This window comes from Xenopus laevis, chromosome 4L (assembly GCF_017654675.1).
Source record: "Xenopus laevis strain J_2021 chromosome 4L, Xenopus_laevis_v10.1, whole genome shotgun sequence".
Taxonomy (NCBI): Eukaryota; Metazoa; Chordata; class Amphibia; order Anura; family Pipidae; genus Xenopus; species Xenopus laevis.
Genome location: NC_054377.1, coordinates 86,574,104 through 86,588,453, shown reverse-complemented (window position 1 = coordinate 86,588,453; position 14,350 = coordinate 86,574,104). Strand labels below are relative to the sequence as shown.

Genomic DNA, 14,350 nt, shown 5'->3' with positions numbered 1-14,350 from the left:
GCTCATATTGTGTATCCCATAGACATTCAGGTATAACAAGTAGGACTCCTGCAACAGAGTTTGTCTATGAACTGGACAGGATTTGCACCTTTGTGCATCTTCTTTATAAAGTAGAAAAATAAATATATATATATATATATATATATATATATATATATATATAAAGTATAGTATTATAGGGCGTAGCACCAATGCAGTAAAACTCCTCAATTTCATATTATGCTGAAATTGTAGTACATAAGTTGTCACTGTTATGAAAGGATTTTTTTTTTAGTTTTACTGCTTTTCTTTTGTTATTATGGCCAATGTGAACACAATATAATGCTTTACCACTAGATGGCACCATTGTATTTTGTCTAGCGCTGGACTGTTGACTTGTCTGTCTTGGTTTGTACCTGCAGGTGTCAGAGGAGGAATATCTGATTCAGGAGCTGCGGAAAATTGAAAGCAGAAAGAAGGAGCGAGAAAAGAAAGCCCAGGATCTGCAGAAACTTATTACTGCAGCTGACACCACCACAGAGCTGAGGCGTGCAGAACGCAAGGCAACGAAAAAGAAGCTACCACAAAAGAAGGAAACTGAGAAGCCTGTAAGCTTTTTACCCCTTGAGCTTTTAATACACTCCGTAGTAAAGAGCCTACAGTAGTATAAGATATTGTGAAAAAGCAAATCTAGCTGGCAAACTCAAGCAGCCATGAAATTTTAATTATTCCTAATTTTAATTATTGAATTATTCCTTCATTGTTGTCCTAAACGTATTACAAAGTGAATACCATGCAGACAAGTTCGTCTGCTATTTTTCTGATTTTGGCTGCGTTTGGCTCAAACCTTGATGAACCATAGGCACAGACAAGTCTATTCTGTTGTTTCAATTATCTAATCATAGCAGGTCTGGATTAACTCTAATGTAGCCCCATGAGTTTATTTTCCGAAGAAGAATTGTCTTTCACCTGAGAATTTCTGTGACTACCTGGAGCACTTATGTGGAAGAATTGCAAGTGTGTTATATTATTTCATATACAACACAACAGCGTGAGAAACAGGGGATTCTTTTCTTGGAACACAGAAAATGGGATACCTTAATCTCCTATTTTTTTTGACAAATAGGCTTTCTACACAACATATTGGGTCACTGAGTATACGCCCAGGCGGTTCCTGGTTCCTATTTAAGTAACAATTCTAGAGAAACCGTGTAGTTAATGGGGCCTCATATGTGAGGCTTCCTGTTCTGCTTCAGCAAAGCATACAAAAGGTGTTTTCACTGCGTTATTTCAACCATGGTACTTGCTAGGATCTCACCTTCATCTATAGCTTGCTGCCTGACGTAGCCTGCTGTTATACTAGACCAAACAGCCAGGTTTCATAGTCTTTTTTTCTTGCTATTTGACCATTAGTTAGTCATATTAATGTTTTTTGCAAATGATAGCCTTTTATTAACTTATAAAGCAATATTACTACTAAAATTAGAATACTCAGCGAAGCACTTACAAAACAAGAATAAAAATATATTAAGTACTTAGACTAACATTTACATACACTGAAAAGAAGCAACTAGAATTATCTGACAATATTGAGAATTTACCAAAATGAACATACAAACCTATACACAAGTTGTACAAGGCACAAACTATAATTAGTATGCCTAGTTAAGCTTGGACTTAACATTCTACCCAAAGCCAAGGTGAAATTGTCATAGCAAAGACTACGATGTATACAGAACAAGCAGAGCTTGTTAACTAAAACATAACTGAGTAGTGAGTTCAAAGTTCACTGCTGTTTGCGGACAAGTCTGTTTTAGCCTCTACAGTTTTAAACCTCCCCACCCCTCATTCCAAACCTAAGATAACCATGTATTTAAACCATTAGGGAGCAGAAACGAAACTGCATTATGGAACATAAAATTACATAGTAATGGTGTTTGTTTGAGATTGACTATGTTTTCGTGTTTCACAGAGGTGAGACTCGCCCTCCCAAACAATTTAATTTTACATGCGTTTTTCTGTATTTGTTTGTGCAAATAACTGGATTAAACACCTCCTGGGTGTCTAAAAGCGATGACTTCCTGCTGATGGGTCATGACGTAAAATCATTGACAAGTGTCAGCGCTCCCTTGTGCTAGCTGCATGCAAAGTTTTCTCGATCACCAGTCTTGTTTACGCTCAGGGGGCAATTGGGAAACCTTGAATCAATAACAAGGACGGTGCCTCTCCCCTGAGCTCCTTTTTCTGTGTGTTTAATGGTTGCAATCAAGCAGCTATTGAACAGAGTAATTATTTGCTGCTTCAGGGCCTTTTCAAGGTGCTCTGGCAACAAAAGGGTTAATTTTGTCCTTGACAGATAAAAATTGTTCTGCAAACTATATTTGTTAGGTTTTCAGGCAAAGCAGCTGAACGATATCTCCATGAAAATGAAAGACTTTCTCAGTGATTTTTGACAAGTATTACCTGGCAAACCTCACAGTAAATGCACAGATGAGCTTTGGCCATATTCTAATTGCCTGTCCAATATCATAAAGTAATGCAAATCCTATGCAAGATGGTAGCAGCAGTGTGCACACAAATATTTCACCTCTAGCCCTTGTTATTGAAATGTTGTTAAGCTTGCCATACGCTTTAATCAATTTGGCCACCTACGTGCTGGGCCTGATCTGATCATTTGGCCTCCAATCCAATGAATGGAATTTTCAAACCTACCCAAAGGATATCTGCCAAATTTTCAGGCAGATATCTGTTGGGTGGGCAGGTGTGCAAGGCCAGCTTTATATTTATAAAGAGCAGTGTTCACATGGATGCTTTTCAAATGTTTTTATTTGCATCTTCTCACACACCTTCCTTTTATTTAATTGCATAGTTCTCATTTTCTAAGATTCAGAAATGTGCTGGTAACTGGTCTATTTCAGTAAGTAAAAATCAGTAAAACTTGGCTGTGAGTCCTATAACTTGCAGTAAAAAAGTTATTTCTCCACATATAGGCAGTACCAGAAACAGCTGGGATCCGGTTTCCTGATTTCAAATCTGCAGGGGTTACACTGCGCAGCCAGAGGGTAAGTGACAAAAGAGTATATCACTCCCGCTTATGTGATAAATACATTGGCATTCATTTGGCTACCGCTTCCAATTGCAGCAAAGTCACAAAAGTGTTACTTCTTTTGCATCATAAAGTTTAAAAATTATTTTGTGGGCAAAACAAAGGTGACAAGTAGGAGCTAGGCAAATGTGTGAAAGATGTATAGTTTTATGGCTGATCTTATGTTAAGTTGCAACCTTTTTGGACAGTATCAAGGCATTTTGTGTTTGTCTTCAGCTCAGAGGAAATAGTTGAAAAAGTAGTTCCCGCAAGTTGTGTTCTATGTTCTGCCTCTGATTATGTATTTCTGTGTTCTCTGTGAAATACTATCCTTGAGGTTGATATTTAGTGGGAGCCCTACACGTTTCCTATCCGCCATATTCATAAAGCATTGTTAGATAAAACAATATATCATTTGATTATGGAATTGTGCTATTTAAATTTTGTAGAAGGATGAACATATTTGTCACATGTAGGAATTTAATTTATTTAATTAGCATTTTCTTAAAGTCATGGTTTCATTTTGATGTATTCCTCCTAAAGGCCATGTCACACCAGTCATTTTCTGTAAGCGCTTATCTACGCTAGGGGAGAAAATGCAGATCCGCTTCCTTCATCCCCTAACATCTGTGTTCACTCACAGTCACAGCATCGGCCTGCTAGTGAAATGATGGGGTGGATTTTGTTTGGGAAGACGATTAATTTTCATACCAAAATATACCCCTTCTGTGTGCTAGCCGATGCTGTGCAAAGGTGTTTAGACTTGTGGAGAAACTGCATGGTATGATATAGCCCTTAAGGAGAAGGAAAGGCATTTTTACTTGGGGGGTGCCAACAGTTAGGCTCCCCCAAGTGACTTACCTGACACCCTGGGCCACTGCACTAATAAAGAGAAAACTGCACCGGGCCAGGGTTATTCCAGCGAGCACCACCGATCGATCCTCTTCCTGCTTCTTCTTTCTTCAAATTTCCCAGGGCAGACGCATGCGCAGTAGAACGAAATAGCCAGCTTTTTTGTTAAACTTTGGCTTTTCACGCTACTGTGGATGTGCAGCCACGAGAAGAAAGAAGTGCTCGCTTGAAGAATCCTGGGCCATTGCAGTTTTCTCCTGATAGGTGCACTGGTCCGGGGTTTCAGGTAAGAAAATACAATCACTTAGGACTGCCTAACTTTTGGCACCCCCAAGTATAACAGGACTTTACTTCTCCTTTAAGGTTTTGTTTTGTGGATGGTCTAGCAGACAATGGGTAAGCTTTTGTATTGGGTCTACATTAAGGGCCAACAGTCAGGATATAAAACATTACCATTTGTGTGTGAATCTAGGTTTAGCATTTGGAAGGATTTTTCTTATTTGTGGAAGTAGGTTTATTGGAAGTAATGTTTCACTGTGGCACAGGCGACCAGCAGCAAAACAGTTAATACTTTGTACAGTGAAACACCAAACAAATCAGTAGAACAGTATCTTGGAGTAATGAAGTACGTAAGACAGGAGAAGTGCTAGATGTAGTTCACTAGCTTAAAATTACTTTTTCAAAATGCAAATGGGATTTGTATCTCTGACAGACTATCAGCAGATGTAGAGCTTGGAACTAAGCACAAAATGACAGCAGATATTGTAGGCGATAATTGGAGAATTTGGTTATTTTACCTGTTAATTTTTGTTCCTGTTTAATTAATAAGCATATTAATAATTGACATTTGTGTAATGTTGGGTCCTCTGTCTACTCTGGGCGAAGGTTGTGGGGTATTTTAGCTTCAGATTTTACCATAACTAGTATTGACTTGAGTAAGTTGTCTAAGCAAGCCACGTAGCTCTTTTACAAGCAGCTGTCCCCTGCCTTAATGTTAAAAGTGATCTGTCTTTTTTGAAGATCTTTGGAAGTCTATCAGGCGCTACTTACATTGTCTATGATTTCCTACATTTAATCAATACTTATTACAGAACAGTAGCCTTTTCCTTTATTTCCTAAAATGTGTTTTTTTTTTTTTTTATTTATTTATGTGAGTTTGATAAATGTAATTGCTGGGTGAGATAAATTTAACAGATGTCTATTGATTATCACACACAGATGCCTGTGGTATAAACAGATATTAATCTTCACTTCCTTATCAACAAAGCTCTGATTCCCCCCCCACACACACACACACACACACCTAGGTAATCTGGACACATTATCTTCCCCTTTAGTGCTCTGTATGCTCTTGACTTACCCACTGTGTTAGCCTGATGACACACAAGAATGTTTCTCCACCATGCAAAGAAAAAGCTGAAGCTAATACACTCCTTCCTTCAGTGCACTGACAAGCATGGTGTTGGCCTGTGTGTACACAGAGAAGTTTTAGGTGTGGAAACACAAAAATATTCAGTTTGGTGCCAAAATCTGTGCTGTGCTGGTCAGTGCACTTAAAGGAGGGAGCAGATACACTTGGCTTTTTCTTTGCCTATGTTTCTAAGCATTTGGGGAAACAGCCTAGTAGCCTTTACGGAGGTTGAGTGCATATTAGACTCCGTTGTCAATTGCTGTAATGTTTTCTTGCAGTATTTCCTTTGTGCATTTAGACATAATGTTCACTTAGTTTGCACAAGCTTAGATATCATTTGCATATGACAATTTGCTGTTACTGCTCCTTTAACCCAAAAGTTGCCCACCAGCAGGAACTCTGAAGTTAGGTGACTCTAAATTTATAATGGCAGACTACAGACTCTCCTAGAGTTCACTGAACCCGTGATACAGAGGTGGTATTTACATAAAGAATTGCCTATGATTCTACACTGATCAAGTGGCCTTTCTGTTAAATAAGCTAATGATTTCATACCAGTGCATTACAATGGTTCCACACTCCACTTATTTATTTTTCTCCCGGTGTGTGCACTGTTCATGCAGTTTAAGCTGTTGTTTATTGCAAGGCCAAGGGAGCTGTAGTCCCTAAATCAAAAGAGACATCTGTGTAATTATCCGTGTGAGTTAGAGCCCTCTAGAGGACTATGGGGAAAGATGTCAAGTGTTGGAAAGCGTCCAAAATATATTAACCTTAAAAAAAAAATCAAATAAGGGGGGAAAGCCAGCTAATCAATTTCTCTGCAGATTTACAATTTACCAGCTCTAGGGCATGGAGCATCCCTAAAAATGCACTGAAATTTCTTTTGATGGGGAGATTATCACTGGCGTTACTGACTTGGGTCAATAAGGATTTAGCAGAGGCCTTAAAGATATTGTCTGCCATGGAAGTATCAACCAGATGTTTAGTATTGTCATTGCTAATAAGAATGATACATTGATGCCTTAAACAGCCCCAAGATTTACATTTTGAGAAGTCATAGCATTATGGTAAGAAAGCTAAGGCTTAGGGGAAGATTTATTGAGGGTCAAATTAAAAATTTGAATGTTCGGATTTTTTTTTATGGTCAAAACTATCAAATTCGACTAGGGAATTATCCAAACTCAATTTGAGTTTTTTTAAAATATTCAAATTAGATTTTTGAGATTTATCATTCTCTGGCCCTTTAAGACTTCGAATTTGACTTTTGGCCACCTTAAACCTACCCAATTGCTGTATAAGTCAATGGGAGTGGATCAATTTGGTGATGTTTGTAGCCTTTCCGACATTCAAGTTTTTTTCTGAGAAAAAAACCCGAATTGAGTTTAGTCGATTTCGATTAGAGTTTTTGAGTCGGTAAAATTTGTCTGAGTTTTACATAATTGATTTTAATAAATAGTCGAATATTCAAATTTTGAGTACAGTCTAATTCATGTAAGTTAAAAAAAACTCACATGAATTCAAAATTCAACCCTTGATAAATGTGCCTCTTAATGTATGACATCTTTATTCATGTAATAATGTTAACTCAAATCTTCACTTATTCATATACAGTATCAATATTTATTAATAAATTCTGTATTCCACCACTAGGTGTAGCATGCAGTGAAAAACTCTTCCCAAAATCTTTGGACTATGGCATTGCTGATAAAGCTACAGACATCACCAAAACCATTTCAGCTTTCTTATTGATTTTCTCTAGATCGGTATTGTTAGACTATTGTTAGATATATACACCAGTATTTCAGCCATAGTGCCACAAATATAGGATAGCAAATACATTTCATACCCTAAATTACCTCCAAGCTGGGCTTTCTCTTGTATCTAGGGCAGTGATGTCTTACTCCTGTGGTTCTGAGGGCAAGAATTTTTCTGGCTGCCGTGGTGGAGGGCCGATATTGGAAGCCAGTGTTGACCACTCCTGTTTTTTAAACCACACCCATGTTCTCACAAGAACTTTTAAGATCATATCCATATTAATGGTAGTAGCACACCAAAAACCAAATGTTGGGTGCTCACTGCAGGGATATCACTCACTATTAAGACATACCCTTAAAGGAGAAGAAAAGCTTCCGAAGCCGTTTATTGCCAATAGATTAGATACAAAAGTGCAAGCTATAACACTATAGTTATTCTGTAAAATGCTTTAACATACCTGAATAAACCGCTCTAGAAGCTCTCTGTTTGTTTAGCAGCTACCATATTAGCTTCATGTGACATCACTTCCTGCCTGAGTCTCTCCCTGCTCACTCATAGCTGTGGGCTCAGATTACAGAGGGGAGGGGGAGAGGGAGCAAACTGAGCATGCTCAAGCCCAAGCCCTGAAGGTTTACGCTGAAAACAGGAACTGTAGTGAAATGCAGTGTTTCTTTTGACAGAGGACTCAGAGCAGCATTACTTTGATGGTTTACTGATGCATTTATATAGACCTTTCTGATAGAGCTTACTTATATTTTAGCCTTTTCTTCTCCTTTAAATCCATATGCTTCTCCTTTCCTGTGGATAACACAGCAACCCCTAGAATGTAATTAAATACCTTAGAGACTCTACTATTTTCAAATGTTAGCAAACCCCCACCAGCCCAGGGCAAACTGAGTAGGGCACACACAGGCAGAGTAGGGCAGGAGACGGGAGGACCATTCTAAGTTGAACTATGTACAGTGACAGAATACCAGCGCTGCTCCTATGGCCAGTGCCAGGCATAGTGGACCTTGGTCTGTGGAGAAGATAATCAATTGCCCCTCTGCTGTTGGAGTTGCCTGCATGTGGATACATTACCTCGACCCAGTGCAGGCACTCGGACCATGGTAATGTATCCAGGTGTAGACACATTAAAGGAAAACCATACCCCCTGAACAATGTAGGTCTCTATAAAAAGATGTTGCATAAAACAGTTCATGTTTATAACCCTGTTTCAAGTAAATAAACCATTTTCATAATAATATACTTTTTAGTAATATGTGACATTGGGTAAAAAAACAAGGGCCGCTCCTGGGATTGCAGGATTCACGGTGCACACAAACATACCTAACAAACTATACTGATTAGGTCACATGAGCCAATTAACAGACCGCTTTCTGTCTTTTGCTTCCTCACTTCTTCCTGTTAGAGTTGTAGTATTTCTTGTCAGGCGATCTCTGAGGAAGGACAGAGACCATCACAAAATGGTGGTTCAAGGCAAGAGATGTAAAAGGGAAATATTTATTTAAATATATAAAATAGTTTGGTAAGATTCTTTAATATGCCACTTCATTTGATATAAACTATCTGTTGCTTAAATATTCATTTTGGGGGTAAAGTTTTCCTTTAAGCATGGCACTGGCCTACAGTCTGTATAAATTCTTAACAATGAGAGTGCTTACAGTGTGATCGCTAATCTCGGTACAGATTACCCTAGCAACCATGCATTGATTTGAATTGAAAGAACTAATTGACTCCATTGACTTCTAAAAGTCTTGTTTAAAGAGGCAGTATACTTCCTTGTTCAACATTAGTATAATGAATAGGGTGTGTACTAAACATTACTCTTGCCTTTTGTTATTTCTTGAGCTATATCCAGAGAAATTGAATCTTCTTCATGTATGGTCTTTGCAAGGCAGATAATTATATTTTCAGTGCAGTGCACCCCTAAAATGATCGCCCTCAGAGATCACATGATGGGAAATAATGCAGACCTGTAATAGGAGTAGGAGCAACTTTGTCCAGTCATTGGTTTATATACTCTAGCATGTATGCATATGGGCTGTTTTATGTTAATATTTGCTTAAGTACCTGCAATGTTCAGGGGTGTAGGTTCTCTTTAAGTAGTTCTATCTTTTGCTTTTCCAAGGCATGTTAAAAGTCTTGTCTGACCTGCAGCTGAAATGATTTAATCACAAGCAAACACAAAGCAATTCTGGGCAGGAAATGTGTACAGCCTCTTAGTGGCCTAATACAGTGAATAGTTGCATGGAAAATAGACTAAAATAAAAGTGAGTTAGACACAGTAAATATAATTATTTACAAAATCCTGATACATCCCTGAGTTATAGTCTGGGGGATGAGCTATTGGCTTTGATTGCAGTAGGGATGTCATTGCACAGAATAAAGATGAAGGCCTTAAATGAAAGTCTTTGTGACACTGCAGCCCCTGAGGGGTTAATAACTCCATCTTGCTTTCTCCCTGCTGGCTGGGCATTGTGGTCATTCCCTGTGACAACACAAAAATGTGTTTAGCTAACGGAGCTTACCTAACAGATTATCAGTGCTATGTGAGTAATAGACTCCTCATTTACTTTTAATACATTTTGCATAGAGAGCAATCAACCTTCATCACTCTTTAAGATGAATCGCTGTACCCAGCTAAATTTTAAAGATATTAGTCTGACAGCAGCCACATAAATCACAACATTTCCTTAATGATGGCAAAATTAAAATATACTCTAGCTCCCGGGACCCAATGAAGTCTTTCCACATGGAAGAAAGAGCATCGCACAAAAAAGAAAAATTAGTAGAAAGATTAATTGATTATAGGGTGGAGGAGGGAATGATATTTAAATTATGCTTCTAAATATCTTGGAGAAAAAAAGTGTTTTAGTCTTGCACTTTAATGTAACAAGCAGTAAGATTAACCCCACTAATAGGCACTTTTATAACAAATGTATTCCCCTGGAATATTGCTTAAAAATATGATTATTGGATCATCGGACTGAGAAGCTACACACACACACGTCAGACCCGTGTCTAATTCTGTAATGTTACTGAATAATAAATCCCATGCTGACATTTGTTTTTCAAACAGAAGCCCTGAACACATTTTTATGTAATGTATGTAAAATATGCTCTTTGCAAAAATATTTAACCACCACATTTTGTAGTTTTATAAGATGCCAATCCTACATCTATGGCTGAAGTGGGTGGAGCTGGGGCCTGCAGATGAGGATGGCGGGAAACCAGGGGTCAAATGTTATACCACTGCCAGTCCCTGCTGGTTCAGCCCCAAACACCACCATACTTCACCATAGGTATCTTGTTTTTGGTGATGTGGGTAGTGTAAGATTTGCACCTTACATATTGCATTGAACCTTGGCCAAAAAGCCCTGTTTTGGTCTTGAGACAAAAGTACCAACATGGCAATTGGTCACACTCATGCATATTTTCCAACCATGTATCATAGAGAAAAGAAAATCCGTGATGGATTTATCTAATTGAAAGAGGGCGTTGTTCAAGGATCTCAATATTTTTGCAGTCACTGTGTGTGTGTGTGTGTGTGTGTGTGTGTGTGTGTGTGTGTGTGTGTGTGTGTGTTTTCCCTCTGTATTCACACATATCCATTCATAACTCTGTGTGAAAAGCTAAAAATTAACTTCTTTTAAACAAAATGGTCATTCTGTGTCCATTATGCTGCAGTTTATGCATTATGGATCCCTTGTCTGGCCATGGCGATGGAAACATTGCTCACTGAAATACATTTGTTTCAGCCAAGAACCCCTGTGCCATTGGTCTATGCTTGAGAGATACATCTAAAAAAGGCTGTTGGTCAGGCTGAGCAATTCTCAAGTATATATGCAGATGCTGCCTTTGTTGCTGATGCTCAGATGTTGCCATTGAAAGAGACTTTGTGTATGTAAATGGTGATAAAATACTAAGCAATAAGGCAAATGCATCTGCAACCCTAATATAAAATCTAAGATAAAGCAGATTGCGTTTGTGCAAATATTGCTGCTTCTTTTTTTTTTTTTTTTTTTTTTTTTTTTAAAACTATTTTTGATATTCGGCAAAAACACATAATTACAGTTCCCTTTAAGCTTCTTGTCCATTGGCCCTTGTGATTGTGTGTCTGCAGTTCATATAGACGGATGCTTGCTATTTACCCCAGGCCTGTGTACCTTTTGTGTCTAGCTGCTGACTGTGCTTCTCTAATGTTTTACTCCTTAGTCCATTCTTGCTGCGTTGAACTGTTTGACTGACACCAAATCCCATGAGGATTAAATAGCCGCGTAACGACCAGTTGGTTAGTGGCCATTTAGTTCTTTCCTTGTGTCTGTATAATTATTCACACGGAGCCGGTCCACTGTGTTTTGTTCGAATCAAAGGGGCAGGAAGTTTCCTTGAATAGGTGCAGAAAGTGAAATCCCAGCTCTGTTAAGCACGGCCCTGTGATGATGAGAAAATTTAAGCTACCTGTGATCTTTGCAATGCAATTCAGTGGGTAACAAGTCTCTGTTAAGTGATCCTATTTTTACTTGCTATTTTTAATGAGTGCCTGTAATTCATTTTTCCCCACTTTCCTCGTCTGGCTCCTGCTGCTTTCTGCTCTGCCGGCTAACTCCTTGCTCCCTTCTTTTGTGGGCTTTCGGCCGCACTTCTGTGTACCTACTTACTTCTCATTCCTTTGTTATATCATCTGCTAAATGAATCCCCACTGCTCCGGGGCTCCTCCGGTTAGAACAGAAAAAAAAAGCCAGAAAGAGGAGGAGAGAACATTTTGGCCTGGAAGGATGATAAAATCCTGCTAAATAAGAACAAGGCATCAAACAGGGCATTTCATATGATACATCCTGTAAGTGAAATCTTTTCATCTACATCCCTCGGCAGGAAGTAGTTTCATGAAACCAAAAAGATGAACTTTGCCCTCCTCCCCCTTATTTTTGTTCATCATTTAGTTTAACAGCAGACTGAAAAATGGGATTCCTTGTGTGTCCGCAGCAGCAGCTTTTCAATGAGATTCACACAAGTGAAAGAATGTGCGTGCCATTGTCCTCCTTTGCTCTCTTTTTCTCTTTCTACCTTCCTTTCTTCATTTCTTTTTATTCTGCCTTCCCTCTCTGTGCAATATGAAAAGCGATCCAGCTACCTTTTGAACTAGGATTCTGCAAGTGAGGGCTAACTGAGAGCTGTGTGGCTCCCTTTTTACCTTTTTGTTTGCAGATGAAACTACCAAGCTCAGTTGGACAGAAGAAGATTAAAGCCCTGGATCAGATGCTAACAGAACTAGGAGTAGGTGAGCAAAAAAAAAGTGGGGGTAGAGAAGGAGAAAGACACACAGAGAAGTCTTTTGTAGTCCCAATGGACTGTATTTTATATTCTCTCACTAATACAGAGAGTTTGGAGATAACAGTATACACTGGATTTTTAAAATAATACCTTATGTGTTTTGAAAAAAAAGTTTAACGCATATAAAAGCTACATAGGCCCTTTTCACAATCAGGCATATACAGAAAAGGATTAAAAGCAGCGCCGTGTCAGGGAATAAAAGAGGCCTGACGGCACAATCTTACCTCAGTACCACATTTAGACACACTGTCGAGAGAGAGAAATATTTGGGGGGGGCTTTTTTTTTTCTTTTTTGCATTCCTAACATTATATTCCTTTTTATGTGAAGACAGAATGAGAATTGATGTTTTGTGAACAAGGATATTTCAGGCTTTAATTTGATGACCAATCTTCATGCATTCGGATCATTAGATGCAGTCATTTTATTTCCTAATTCATCTCACTTTTTGCCTGCTGTAAAGAAGTGTGCGGCACAATGCAGCAACTCAGATTGGAAAATGAGGGCAGTTAGGGTACAGCTGGGTGGGCAGAGTACTCCCCAGGATATGGAACATAAACAGTCATTTAGAGAGCTCTAATGAATGCAAGCACCGTGGCTCATTCACCAGAGGCTGGAGGGCTACAGATACCTCACCTATGTGAACATAGGCAAAATATGTAATTCAACAGTCATATAGCCTGTTGTTTGTATTCTGCACACCCAGACTCTGTGCGGATTGTACTAATATCTCTGAAAGTTTATATATAACATTTTCTAAGCATTCTATCAAGGGGTTTCCTTGAAATACCTCTTCTTTTTGTTGCAGAGATACATAGAATAGTACAAGTGGGTGGAGAGAGGCTTTTGTTTTTTTTATTGGGGTTGAGAAGAATTTCCCTTAAAATTTATTTTTCTGTTGTTTGTGGGGCCTTTTTTTGTTTTGATTTTCATATCGCCCGGCGATTAATCGCCTCTTCTTTGGAGGCGACTAATCTCTCCGAACGGCTTCCCCTTGTCTTCCACCTGCTAGAATGAGAAATCGCCTGAGGCATGACACTTGCGGCGCTTTGTTTTCTGAAGTCGTCCCGAAGTTGCCTCACGAGGAAACTTCGAGCGACTTCGAAAAACGAAGCGCCGCGAGTGCCATGCCGCAGGCGATTTCTCATTCTAGCAGGTGGAAGACAAGGGGAAGCCGTTCGGAGAGATTAGTCGCCTCCAAAGAAGAGGCGATTAGTCACCCCGAATCTCCAGGTGTGACCTTACCCTTAGGGAAACCCTTAAAAGTATCTCGCAACACCAATTAAATTTGAGACAAAACAAAGTCCTCTTTCAACCCACTTGTAAAGCTCTTCTGCTACTCCTCATGGAGTTTCTGCTTGTCATTGTCTTTTTGGAATATTAACAGTATTATTGGGTCTTTCCCATAAAAGCAGTTTTCTGAAAGAATAAAATATAACCGGTTTGATAGGGTAGCTAACATTATGTATTTATATATGTCTTTTCCACTAGACTTGAACCCAATGCCAACAGAGGAGATTGTGCAAATGTTTAATGAGCTTCGCAGTGATCTAGTGCTGCTGTATGAACTGAAGCAAGCCTTCTCCAGCTGTGAGTATGAGTTGCAGATGTTACGCCATCGCTTTGAAGCCCTCTCCAAAAGCGGAAGCACAAATACAGTTTCATTGGGAGATGGAGTTGCTGGGGAAAGTCAGGCAGCCTCTGGCACAGAAGAAATAAAATTAGAAGCAAAAGATCCAATCATCGATGTTGTTGGGGCCCCACTAACACCGAATTCGGTGAGTTGCGCATTTCTAAACATGACAAAATCAAATATTCCTGCAGCCCGTAATAATCACTTACACAATAGTGGAAATCTGTGTTTTATTGCATTGTTTTAAATTGTTCAGCCAGCATGCAAATAATGTTTTTATTAATTGTTAATAGGGCTTTC

General features: G+C 38.9%; 1 protein-coding gene across 2 annotated transcripts in view; it reads left to right on the top strand.

Moving 5' to 3' along the window:
• dmap1.L (DNA methyltransferase 1 associated protein 1 L homeolog) overlaps positions 1 to 14,350 on the top strand; it is a 41,511-nt gene that overhangs the window by 17,142 nt on the left and 10,019 nt on the right. For both annotated transcript variants that reach the window (NM_001094407.1, XM_018256842.2), the window contains 4 exon segments: positions 402 to 587; positions 2,970 to 3,041; positions 12,294 to 12,366; positions 13,909 to 14,195. In NM_001094407.1, the coding sequence (NP_001087876.1) occupies positions 402 to 587; positions 2,970 to 3,041; positions 12,294 to 12,366; positions 13,909 to 14,195 (618 nt within the window).